Source organism: Rhinoraja longicauda, chromosome 11 (genome assembly GCF_053455715.1).
Source record: "Rhinoraja longicauda isolate Sanriku21f chromosome 11, sRhiLon1.1, whole genome shotgun sequence".
Lineage (NCBI taxonomy): Eukaryota > Metazoa > Chordata > Chondrichthyes > Rajiformes > Arhynchobatidae > Rhinoraja > Rhinoraja longicauda.
This window is the reverse complement of record NC_135963.1, coordinates 38954572-38968498: the sequence shown is the minus strand read 5'-3', so window position 1 is coordinate 38968498 and position 13927 is coordinate 38954572. Positions and strand designations below refer to the sequence as shown.

At 42.7% G+C, this 13927-nt stretch overlaps 1 protein-coding gene across 1 annotated transcript in view; it reads left to right on the top strand.

The window, feature by feature from the left end:
- The first annotated feature begins 9638 nt into the window (after positions 1 to 9638).
- The window catches only part of LOC144597808 (olfactomedin-like protein 2B), a 53642-nt gene continuing 49353 nt past the window's right edge, over positions 9639 to 13927 (top strand). Inside the window, exons 1-2 of the mRNA XM_078407414.1 lie at positions 9639 to 9934; positions 10520 to 10768. Of these exons, the coding sequence (XP_078263540.1) occupies positions 9764 to 9934; positions 10520 to 10768 (420 nt within the window). The 5' untranslated portion in view covers positions 9639 to 9763. The remainder of the gene's footprint in view (positions 9935 to 10519; positions 10769 to 13927) is intronic.

Below are 13927 nucleotides of genomic sequence, written 5' to 3'. Positions count from 1 at the left end.
GATAGGCTAGGCTGACTGGACACATGGGAATACAAGGACGATAAATAGCAAGATAGAATGGGGTGTACGTACATGATGTGATGGGGTGATGCACTGGAATAAAGTAAAGAGGGGTGAACATGATGTCAACTTATACTAATGTCCTCTGTCTGCATGTGATCCACATCCCTCCATTCCCTGCATATCCAATACCTGTCTAAAAGCCTTTTAAATACCACCATCATATCTGCCTCCACCATCACCCTTGGCTGTGCATCCCAGGCACCCACCACACTCTGTGTTAAAAAAAGCATCATCATCACCTCATCATTGATGGATTAATACTATTCTCAAGAGGGAACCTTCACTACAGGCAATGCTACTTTTGACACTCTACGTACTTATGTACATATTATGGGTATTTAACTGCCTCTCCAAAACTATCAGATTTTAAATCCTGAATTCTGGAAATCCTGAATTCTGGCAGATGTTTGTCTTCAAGAGGGAGCCGTTCTTGACTGCATTAAAATGCATCAATTGAAAGGCAAATACAAAAATAACAGTCCATATGAACCCTTGGGGCAATCTTGATCACTTAAGAAGATCATAAAGAAAATACCAGAATATTGTTTTCCTTTATGGATCCCAGTTTTTCTCTCTGACCTTCTTTTGCCTCTGCTAGAAAATTGCCCAGCTGTAGTGGGAGGGACATGGTGACAGCGAAGCAATAAAAATCGGGCTGATGATAGAAGGAAGTTGTAGGCACGCTCTTTCCAAGATGTGAGGCAGATATAATGGGCTTTTCCAATTTTATCCATTCATATAAAACCTAAACCTGGCAGGATTTAGGAGTAACAACAAAGCATATCGAAAAATCAAGGCACAAGAGATGACAGATGCTGGAATCTGTAGCAAAAACAGTTTTGTCTAGTTTAGAGATACAGCGCAGAATCAGGCTCTTTGGCCCACTGAGTCCGCATTGACTAGCGATCCCCGTACACTAGCACTATCCTACACACTAGGGACAATTTACAATTTTTACCGAAACCAATTAACCTACAGATCTGTAGGTCACTGGAATGTGGGAGGACACTGGACCACCCTGAGAAAAGCCACGCAGTCATGGGGATAATGTACAAACTCTGTACAGACAGCACCTGTGGTCAGGATCGAATCTGGGTCTCTGGCGCTGTTATGGCAGCAATACCGTTGCGCCACCGTATCACCCTAGGAGAGCAGCTGGAGGATCTCAGCACGTCAGGCAGCATGAAGGGAAAGTCGACTGTCCATTTCACTCTACAGATGCTGCCTGAACTGCTGAGTTCCTCCAGAAGCCTTCTTTTTTTTGAAGCTGGAAAATCAGATGGTCTTGCTCTTCAGCAGGATCGCTTTTTTGATTATGTTTAAAATTTTAGTTGGATTATCAAACCTCTGACATAGGTTCATGATCTGAAACATTACCTTTAGATTTTTCCTTCATCATTTTGCCTTGACTTGCTCTTTTCAGCACTTTCAGTTTACAATCACACACCAAGTTTACCAAATTGCTGGTGTGTGCTAATCCTCTATGTATTGTATATTCTTGTTGGCTAGAAATTTGCATGCTTTGGTGGCACTAATATTTGTAAAAAATAAACCAGCTCTGTAAGGAAATGTTTGGTGAATTAGAACTGGTCATCTTCACTCTATCCAAAGATCCTAGCAGCATCTCCTTTGTATGATATTGAACATGGTTGCCCAATGAGTATAATTCCATCAACTCAAGCAGCAAGCTGCAGTAGTCTTCTGATATCCATCTACACCTGGAAGATGGTTTAGTTCAACTTTTCAACTTTGCTTGAGATCTGGGTTATTATCTCTGTTCATTTTCTATAAAAATATGCAACAGAATCAAACTGAGTGAGCAGCAAGCAGAGACGCAAGAGACTGTAGATGCTAGAATCTTGATCAAAAAACAAACTTCGGGAGGAACTCAGCTGGTTTGGCGGCATCTGTGGAAAGAAACGGACAGACTATTCAAAAAGTTATCTGTTCATTTCCCTCCAAAGTTCTCTGCTGATCATACAAAATGTGTAGAAGGGAATTGCAGATGCTGGTTTATACTGAGGATAGACACAAAGTGCTGGAGTAACTCAACGCGTCAGGCAGCATCACTGGAGGAAAAAGATGGGTGACGTTTAAGACCAGGACCCTTCTTCAACCTGAAAGTTGACAAGAGGGAACTGGAGGAAAGAACAGGTTAAAACAAAGAAATGCTGGCCACAGCTGACCAAGGAAGGATGGAGCCCACAATGGCCCATAGTTGGCTGGAGAAGAGGTGATAACAAAGGGATACAAGGATGCGAATAGTGGAACTTGTAGGGCGCCTAGGGTGGGGGAGGGGTGGAGAGAGGGAATGCAGGAGTTACTTGAAATTAGAGAAATCAACGTTCATACCGCTGGGTTGTGAAGCTGAGCTCCTCCAGCAGTTTGTATTTTAAGCAACAAACTGGTCGGTTTACGATCAGGAATGGAAATCTAGCAACCTCTCTCTTATCTCACTCAGCAGCACAATGGTAGAGCCACTATTGCACACTGTCTGAGATGAGATGGAAAATAACTGTAATGATTTATATATCTTTATATTTGTAATATTATTTTGGAGATTTATTGTCATTACTTTCTGATTAAAATACGCATGACCTGAACTTTCATTTTAATTTCATACTTATTCATTTCAACTATAAATTACACATTATACAACTGCATTGCAGATGGACATCCTATTTATACAAATGGTGAGTCATTACATGTAAGATAATTCAACTGTAAATGTGCATTAACAATTAGTGAAATAAAAAAAAATAAGAGAGTGAATCAAATTTAAGTTCTCTGTAAAATAGTTACCAGCTGAATTTATCAGAGGTCATTTCAACTTCAAGCAATGGTCAAAAAGAGATGACAATGAATCAGCTGTCTATTATGAATTTAGTCCCATTTTCCCCCCAATGGAAAGGAAATTTTGACAGGAAGTTGTTAAAACAAACAAATCACATGCAAGTGATAAATTATCAGAGTGGCACTGCTTTTAAAGCTAAAGATTTAAGCAGCTGTATAGAAATGAGAAAACATGAAATCAGTGATATTTTCTACTTCATACACCATCATGCAACCAGTTTGTGCTAAATTATGCTCAAGTCAAATCCGGTAGATTTTGACTGTACTCTCACACAATGTCATACACCTACAAACAGATGAATCTATTATCCCATCAGTTGCAAAATCATTCTCTACCATGATGTCATAAAATCATTCTATAAATCAACACATTTGTGCAATGTGATAAACAGAAAATATAAAAACGAATTCAGCAAACGTCATTAAATAATGCTGACTGCATTAATAAATCAATGCTTTTAAACCAAGTTTATATACCATTAATTAAAGTACAATACGTTCAATAGGTGTTAGTTTTCATTGTCTATTTGTACAAAGTTAGGTGTGGACATTTAGTGAGACAGGCTTGCTTGCCATTTCAGTACCCCATCAAATATCGCAGTACTTATTATCTGACCTCACAGATGAACAGTCACTTTAGTCAAATGTGTACATGATAACGTCAGATAACATATTGTCTGGCACATGACATTGTTTAAGAATTTAAGAGGCATATGGATGGAGGCAGATGGAGACAGGTAAGTGGAGGGGAGGGTGAAGGTTGCCTTGTAAATGGCGGTGGCAGTGGATCGAGGTGAAGGCCGATGTCAGTGAGAAAGCTGTAGACTCGCCTCCTGTGCCCTCGAAGACGTTCTGAGTGTTCTGAGGTTGGCTACGGGAGTCTGAGCAGTGGCTATGGGAAGCAAGATGATGGGGTGATGGGGCTTCCGGAGGTCCTGCAGCAGCCTGGAGATCATGTGAATCGGGTGCTGCTGGACACCCCTCAGAGGCAGAACGTCTGGTTTGGACGTGACCTACAGCATCACAGGGTGACAGTGGAGGACACTGACAACATTGTCAGACCAGGCTAACCCCTGCATGATTGGCCCAGTGCCACCACCAAGATAACAGGCGTTTAAGGCCAAGATAAGATTCTATTCTTTTAAGAACGTGAAACTTGAAAGGCACAAAATAGTGCCGGAAAAGTGGTGTACTGACTCAATGAACTTTACTATTCTTACACTACTATCATTGAACTTTTGTCCTTTTTATGATTGTGTTTATACATACAGTATGATTTCACTGAATTGCTTGCAAAACAAAGAATTTCACTGCACAGAGATACACATGACAACAACGTACCATTGAACCATTGAGATGGAGATAGCTGCTGGAGAGTGATATGGCTACCAGTTCTGGAATTTGCTAAGTAAAGAGGGTGATAATGGGAATCTTTATGGGAGAGGTGAAGGGCAGGATGGAACTAGAACCAGACAGGGGAGGCGAGGATGCCCGTGGGTAAAATGCATGGGTGATTGGACCCAGGAGACAATTGGACACGTACATGGATAGGAAAGGTTTAGAGGGATCTGGGACAAATGCAGGCAGGTGGGACTAGTGTAGATGGGATATCTTGGTCCGCATGAGCAAGTTGTGCTGAATATTTCCATGCTGTATAACTCTACGACTCTAGGAGGGGCAAGGAGGACAAAAAGGCGATTGGAGACTTGAGAGTGTGAGAGTGACAAAAGGGACAAAAATGGGAGGAGCGAAGGATGAGAAGTGAGAGAGAAGGAGATATGTGCTGGAGGTGAGGGTTAACTGAAATTGGAAAATTCAGAGTTTGTGCTATTGGGTTGTAGACTACAACCCAATAACACAGCCCCAGGCAGTACATGAATTATTCCTCGATTTTACTTTTGGTTGCACCCTAACAATAGAGAAGGCCAAAGGGGAATAGGTGGGAATGGGAAGGGTGAATTGTAAAGGCAACAAATAAATATAGGTGATATGATCCGAGGTATCTCACTCACTGTATAGCCACTTTATCAGAACTTTATATTCCTGAAGTTTGAACATGCTCTGTGCTCTTTTCAACTTTTTTGTATGTCTCTTCTTGGTTTACCGCACATTGAAGCTCAACATGTCTTCTCCCAGAAATGAAAAGAACTCGCTGCACTTTGTCTCTTCCTACACTTCCTTTCCTCACAATTCAAATAACAATAAAACTGTATTCTGCCGTCAGTCTTTCACTCTCACTCAGGTGCTAAATCTTGTACTGCAGCACTGACACACATGAGCACCTCCCTTGTATTCCCGATATATTTGTCCTATTTTCAAAACTGATTGTTGACCTTACTTGTCACTTATACAAAATGCCTGTGGTTGGAAAATTTGTTCCCGGGACAAACACTGTCTCTTAGAGCTTGGCAATGAGATTAATTTTCCTCCAGCCCTGTGGTAGACTATGTGTACGAGTCTACAGCTCCCCAAAATGATGCAGTCATGAAACTGCATTCAGCCACATTATAGCTAAAATTATTATCTTGTACTAAAATCTTCTCATAGTGCAAACTTGGTGTTAATGGCCACAGACATTTACTGTATTCAAACTTCTTTCCTTGATGTGCTATTTTAACCTAATAAATAAATGTGATGCCCACTTTAATATCCTACATAAACTGTGGTTCTGTAAGCTGTGTAATTTGTCCTGCTCTTACAAACCTCTGTCTGAAAACTATTTAGCATGTGATGTAGAGAAGTGATTGTAAACACAATTGTCTCTTTCAACAGTAAATGTAAACCCAATGATTGCTATCAATGTCTTCCAAATTCAATTTGTTTTAACAAGGCCACTATACCACCAGTCTGTCTTTCCTTTCAATATTTATATCACAGGACATTTAATGTTCTTGAATTGTTTCAATGGTAATTAAAACATTGGCTTGAAATCATCATCTTATTGCAATGTTTAACAAATGGCCAACATTTAGTTTGGAAAGTCCCAGCTGTTCCTTGTGTTGGGTGGGGAAAACCCCGAATGAGCATTGTATAAGGTTTGACAGAAAAAAACCTTGCCTTCGATCCTGGAGACCAACCATTTGAACTAATCATAATGAAGTGATCTGCTCCTCCATTTAATGTGTTATGTAAAGAAGATAGGATTAAACAAATAACTAATGATCTCCCACCACCCTGGAATTCACTGTATGATAAAGGAGTTATTAATATTTATTAATTAGTCTGTGAAAGATGAGGTAAGATAAAGTAAAACAATCAAAACCATTGGTCCACAAAGGGCTGACTTCTCTCCTTAGTCCCATTGGATGCAGTTTGGGACACAGCTATGGACCACTGAAGGTGGTTGCTGAATAGTGGCAATGGATTGAATAGGGGATGGGATTCTTGGTCAATTTGTCATGTCGCCTGGCCAGGCCAATGGCAAGTTCCCACTGTAGCTTTAACTGCGAGTAACTATTATAGCACACTCAGGAAATCTTCCGAATTTGCATAGGACAGTTCAGTATGAGCGGCAGTATGTAGTGAACCAAAGGACGTTCTATTTGCTTATTTCCACAGTCAGATAAATAGGAAATTTACAGCTCCCAATACAAAATGCTGCGAGGAGCTATTCAGTAATTGGCTTGCAGGAGGTGTACAGTAGTAGACTCAGTGAGATCATCACATGTTTGTAAAGGAAGTTCCACATATCGCAGAAAGTGTTCTACTAATCGTACAACCAGAAAATAAGGCTCAATGTATTCTGCAAATCTTGAATCCCCATAGTGGAATCAAATGGCAGCACATGCTTAGGTTCTCATTCTTTTTTGCTATGAGTTTATTTCCAAAGGATTTTCAGCATTTCTCCATCTTTTGTTAAGTTGATTCAACTAAACCCACTTTATGTCAGAATTGGCTTTTGTACTGAGGTAATGTGAAAAGCATAATTTTGCATGCTATCCAATCAGATCAGATAATACTATGCATCAATACAATTAAGTCAAACTCAAGTACAATAGATCGCGCAAAGGGGCAGATACAGAATACAAAATGTAGTTCTCAGCATTGTGGTTCACCAGCTCCATAGACCAATGTCCCCTAAGGGGTAGAGGTGAATCAAACAGTACCCTAGCTTATGGAAGCACCGTTCAGAAGCCTGATAACATAAGGGAAGAAGCTGTTCCTTAGTCAGATGGTGCATGCTTTTAAGCTTCTTCACCTTCTGCCAGATCGAAGCAGGGAGAAGAAGGAATGACCGGGGCAGGATTTGTTTATGTTGGCTGTTTTACCAAGGCAGCATGAAGTGCAGATGGAGTCAATGATGGGGAGTCTGGTGTGCGTGATGGACTGGGCTACAATTTCTTGCAGTCTTGGGCAGAGCGTTTCCAAAACTAGTTGAAAAAACCCAGACAGTATGCCTTCCATGGTGCAGTAGACGTTTGTAAGAAATACCAAATTTTCTCCGTTTCCTCAGAGCAGTCAGTGTGCCTTCTTGGCTGTTGCATCAAAGTGGTTGATCCACGACAAATCATTGATAATATTGGCACCAAGGAAATTGAAGCTCTCAATCATTTCCACTTTGGCATCTTTGATGCTGATTGGGAAATGTACTCCACCATGCTTCTTGAAGGTGATAACTAGCTCCTTTATCTTGCTGACATTGAGGGTGAGATTATTGTTCTGACACCATGTTACTATGTTCTCTGGTTCCTTCCTGTACTCCGACTTGTCATTGTTAGTGATCCCACAGTGGTGTCATCTGCAAACTTGTAGATAGTATTACAATCAAATTTGGCCGCACAGTCGTGAGTGTATAGGGAGTATAGTAGGGGACTGAGACCACACCCTTGTTGAGGATGTTGAGAATTATCGTGGAGGAGTTGTTGTCACCCATCCTCACCAATTGTGATTTGTGACTGAAAGTTGATGATCCAGTGGCAGAGGAGTTGCCAATTCCTCTGTCCAGTAATTTGGAGATGGGTCTGGAAGGGATTATGGTGTTATAGGTGGAGCTATAGTTGATAATGTGGGAGTCCTTGTTGTCTAGGTGTTCCAGAGATGAATCTAGAGCCAGGGCGATGGTATCTACTGTTGACCTGTTGCAACGGTAAGCAAACTGCTGAGGATCAAGGCTGACCCGGAGGCTGGAGTTAATCACTAGTCTCAGAGCAGTTCATGAAGTTGGATGTCAGAGCCACTGGGTGGGAGTCATGATGGCACGCTACCTTACTTTTCTTTAGCATGGGGATGATAGTGGTGTCCTGAAGCAGATGGGAACCTCAGAATGAAGTAGAGAGAGGTTAAAGATGTCTGTGAATACCTCTGCAAGCTGATCCACACTGGTCCTAAAGGCGTGGCCAGAGACATCATCCGGACCAGTTGCTTTTGATAGATTCACTCTCAGGAAGGCCAATCTTATATCTGCCACAGTAGCCGTTGGTACAAGCGTACCTGAGACTGGCAGAGTGGATGGTATTCCTCCACTGACCTTCTGTTCAAAGTGGGTCTAAAATGCATTAAGTTCATCATGGAGGGACCCATTGTTGTCAATGATACTGCTCGCCTTTGCTTTCCTCGATCTCCTACACCATTTTCCTGCTGTTTGCAACGAGATGTGAGGGTAACCAGAGTAGAATGGCTCTTTGCTGATGTTAGCTGTCTTCTTGAGGCAGCAATTGCTTTAGATCTCTTCGATGGTGGGGAGATCAATACTCATCTTAGTCATGGAACTCAGAAATCGGACCTTCAGCCCACCATGTCCATGTTGCCCGTTTATCCTGATCCCATCTATCAGCACTTTGTCAGTAGCCTTCTTTGGTGATTCACGTTCTGGTCAAGATGCCAATTACATTTTGTGAGTACCGTACCTCGGATACATTTAGCTGGCTATCCTCTGTATTCTTCATCAACAATTCTAAAACCTAAAATAACCCTGAAAAAAAAACGTCTGGAGGAGAAAACTCCAGGCCCCTTCCCAATTTCCCCTGAAGCAACCAAGGTCTGCTTTCAAGATTGTATTCATTCGTTCTCGATTTGCCACTGTAGTCACCCGATTGAAACATTTTAAAATTTCAAATAGAGACGCAAGAAACTCCAGATGCTAGGATCTTGAGAAAAATACAAAGTGCTGGCGGAACTCAACGGGGCAGGCAACATCTGTGAAGGAAATAGACCAGGCGACGGTTCGAGTCGCAACCCTTCAGAATGATAACACAGTTAAAATGTTTAACAAGAGACTTAAAAGCCATTACACCATGTCATAAAATATGTTCGCCCATCAGAGGGAAAATAAAAATAGACCTCAATTTATTTTTCGTGTGTCAGTTTACTAATTGATTTTGGCTGGGGTGGAGATTCTGCAGGCGCGGGTTCTGAATTTTGCCAAGTTGAAATCGTTAGTTTCTTTACCCCTTTGTCCGTGTCTGTATTTTAGTTTAAAATAAGTTGTGAGACCCTGGCCAACCCCGCCTTCCTCATCCCACGCAACTCGTGCAGCTGACTGCCAACTCCAAACTCCACCTAGTTTCCCCAGTCCATTCTGCACTTGGCTGCAAGCAATGAGATACCCACATCAGACGCAAACTGAACGTGCTCTCTCTCTCTCTCTCTCTCTCTCTCTCCCCCCCCCCCCCCCCCCCATTGGGGTTCATTATGAGGGCAGCCTATTAATGTCTACATAATTAGCTTCCCACCCCCGTACTCCACCCGGAAAAAAAGAGCCAAGTCTCTCGTTTTGCATCTTAGCCTTGATCTTGCCGATTTGGGGTGATATTCCGCACCCACTCCCTGCTGTTGCTGGCAGCGGCAGCCAGAGCCGTCATTCGCGCCGATCTCTTCGGCGAGGGAGAGGTGTAAGAAGCCGGCGAAGATGCTTTTGGGAGCAGTCTTCGTCTTGGGCTTCGTTCTGTGCAGTGGATTCCACAACTTCACCGGGAAATCTCCCAAAGCGACGCCAGATGTTTGGGACGACTCGAAGGATGAGACTCAAACCGGGAAAGCGACCAGCGAGCCCGGGGAAGCGGACTACACCTTATCGGAGGTAAGACCAACACTTCTGCAGAGAAAGGCGGGCAAACAGAACCGAGAGGACTTCAGGTCTGGTCTGCTGCATGTTCACTGAAAGGAGATTATTGATACGAGCGAGTCATGTATTTGTCAACAAACCCGTTGAATATATGGGAGGGGTACAAAACTCAGTTTCTATGCAGCACTAAAGTGCCGTTTTATTTTTAAAGTAAAAAGTCAACCAGCGCATTCGTACCGACACCGAGTTTGTATTTGGGAGAGAAAGTGTCGCGTACACCTTGCCCCTGAGGATGCCCGACACTGCTCCCCTGTCCTGCATTTCCATTCAAAGAGATCAAACCACAAGTTCACTTCCATGAGGGGTTTACTTTACGCATGCACTCACCTAACAGGACAGATGCAAATATTTTTAAATTACTACTGTACCCAAAATCCGAAACTCAGATGACAAAAATGTGAGCAGCCACTTCTAACTGTGCAGTAATGGCTGTAATTATGATTATGGGTACATAACACCCTGTGATTACTGCGGTGTTATGAATGTAATATTGCTGCTTGTCCCCCCTCACTCACTGACTTGTTCTTCGCTCGTCTCCAGTTGCTCAGGGACTATGACAAATTGAAGGCCGTGTCTGAGGGTTCGGGTTGCCGTTGCAAATGTGTGTTCAGGCCACTGGGCCGGGATGCCTGTCGTCGGGTCGAGGAAGGAACCCTGAGCTTGGATGATTCGTACACGGTGGAGACCATCAGCTCTGGACCGCACTGTAAATGTACCTGCCTCGCCCCACCCTCGGCGCTCGATCGCTGCCAGCAGAAACCCCGGGAGGTGCAAGGCAGCGGGCTCAAGGTTGGTCAAAGAGGCAGCCACCAAATGCCGGGGTCATGAGGGAAGGGTGGGTGTGTGCATGGGGGAGATGGCTGAGAAACGCGAGTGACGGAGGGCAGGGAGAAGAGGGGGATACGTACTTGCCAGTGTGTGGAGCCAATGCAAGGATGATTGGTTGCTTCCCTCACCAACACACCAACAACAGCGTTGCCGCCTTTTTAGAGTGTAATCCCAGTGGCGTCACCAAAGAGTCTGCCGCTTACCTCCCCTCCTATCGCCAACTATTGGCTTCGTACAACAGCTTTCCTCGTCGTCTCACATCATGTGGAAAGCGAGTCGGGGGGGTTTCATTGGCCGAGTGGATGATACTTCATGGTCCTCTCCTCTCCTCACATCCCGCGTTCGGTTTATAACAGGTGAACCAAGGTGTTCCAGGATGTAAGTAGAGTGCAGTTCAAAGCCACTCCGGCAACCTCCTGTTGATTAATTTCTCTTGAATTCAAAGCAATTTGGAGGCTTGACAACCCCAGTGAAAACTTGCAATCTAATTCCACGCGCAGAAAGGTTGTGCCCCGGCGCGGGTGGGGTGCACTGGGGCTGAATCCTCAAGGATAGATAGTATCACTGAGTCACAGTACTGCCACACGCCCACCCCACAACATCATTCCGATAAGATGCACGTAGCAAGAAGCAGTGGTGTGCCGAACCGTACCTTTACCAGTGACATATGACAACAAGATGCATTTATGTTGTTCCTTTAAAGCACTAAAATATTACAAGAGAGCACCACCAAACAGAATTTGACCGAAAACCAACATAGAAACGTAGAAAAGGTCGAAATGGGATGTTTTAAAGAACATCTATATACTAAAACTCTCGTTTGTTTGTTTGTTTGTTCTTGAACCACAGCCAAAATGGTGCACGATAGCATGACAATTTTAGGCCCACCTTACTCACCGTCGTCCCTTTGGTGCTAATGGAAGAAGTTTCATTGAAATTGGTGTTATATTTTTTAAGTTATTCACATTTTAAAGTTTAAATCTATCTCCTAGAGAGGGAGGGGGAGGGAGTGGAGGGAGGGGCGGGGGAGGATGAGGGGGATGAGGTTGGGGGGAGGGGAGGAGGAATGGGGATGGAGAGAGGGGGAGGAGAGGGTGCTGCACCAATGCAGGAGAGGTTTGGGCCCAACGGGTCCACTTTGTTTAGTCCTATATCAAGGAAGAGAAAAAGTAACATAGCACAGGGTATCAGCTGTTCAAATAATGTCCACCAACGGTGGGCGAGAACTGGACAAACGCATTCATCTTGCAAGGGTGCTGTTTATCATGGATGCATTTTTAAACAAGTTAGAGAATTTCAAAAAAATAGTTACTTAACCAGGGGCCAACATAGGTCAACTGGCACAAAAGAGAAGAATGAATGGAATAGTACAACTGGGTAAAGGCAACTGAGTTTTGGATGACCTTAAGTTTATGTAAGGCATAAGGTGGGAGTTATGTCAGCAGTGTTTTGCATTCGAAGGGCTGGAGGTAATGAAGTAGTGATGAGGGTTTCAGCAGTGGATGAACTGGATTGGAGGCTCAGTCACAGTCTACCATTATCCAGTTAGTCACCGATGCCTTTTGCCAACATCCTACCACATTCTCTGAAAAAAAATTATGTGTTGTAAAGTCACTAAACCAGAGCAGTGATTTAACTGCATGAAATAGAGGTGATTTTAAAAGGCTGCAATATTACATTTTAAAATCCTGGCTATCAAAATTGTTGGCTCTTAAGATAAGCTGAGTGATGATGATAAATTCATCCAAGCATTAATTTGCTGTACTCTATAATTATTTCCTATTCCTGTAGGGTAATTGCCAAACCAGACAACTTCATTATTTGCAGAGCTAAATTGCTGAATGTCTCCATTCACAAAAAAGAATCCAGCTCTTTTATTGAATCACTTGGAGAAAGTTCACAAAAATAAGTGCCTGCAATTCTGTCACTGCTGGAAACTTGCACAGCTGATTTCCATATGTCAGGATATGAAACTTTACATGGGATGGGGGAAATCATCTGATACATGAAACCCAGTGATAATCCAGAGTGTATCGGTGGTCATTTTACATTTGAGTAGACCTAGAATGGAAACTGAGTGGATTCAGATTGATGAGGAGCATTGATGAGAGTTCCATCACTTAATGGGTAAGAATTATATCACATGGGGAAGCTCTAGTATATGGAGGTTAACATGGTTTCAGGTGAGAGGAAGAATTACATGATACGAAGATGAAATGCATAACTCAGGAGGCAGATACATGGGTGCGGAGTTACTCATAATTAGTTGTTTTCAGGTTAGGGAAAACCTTACTTAATTCAGAACAAAAGTTAACTTCTTAAACAAGTAGGAGCATTGTCCTGTTGTATGTCAAGGAGTTCCAAACCACAGAGTTTAGGGCTGTCCGTCGGCATTAAATCAATAGATATTTTCCTTAGAAGACAGAATCACAGAAGGAAAAGGCATAATAAGTGCAGTAAGTGATAGAAACCCAGGATCAGCACTGGTATAGATGGTATAGCCTTTCAGTGTACCAATTTCTCATGATTTGCTGAGAACGGGTTCCATAAATCCAACTGCAATCCTTTTGGCAGTTCTAATTAAATACTTGGAATCTGAAAACATGAACACACTCCAACCGGACACATTCTGGAACTGTGTAAAGGAGTGTTTCATTCTCTGGAATTCTTGTACTCCACTTGCACTGTGACAGCTGCAAAAGTCTTTTTTTTTTGTTGGAAGCCATTCAATTGGAGTCCTTTGCCTTCCTTTATTGAGCTTGCTTTGTGTCATCAAATGTAGGATGTTAGTAATCCTCTTTTTTGGTAAGAAATGACTGGGAGAGACCTTGCATTTTTCCAAGATTTAGGGGTACTGTAAGATTCCGGGCAGAAGAAACCCCGCCTTTGAACCAAGTTGTTTGAAGTAAGTCTCTATGATTAGTGCAAGGCCAGATATTGCAATGCAATCAAGATGATATCCTGACTCCTAGATAGATGAAAAATGTATAGAAAATGGCTCCATCATAAGAGAGCTAAATCATGGATGTCTGAAGCTAAAAGATTAATTAGGTTTGAATCAGTAACTAATTGCACCTTAATTTTGATAACACTGTTTTGGGCTGGAGCTGAAAGCTGGAA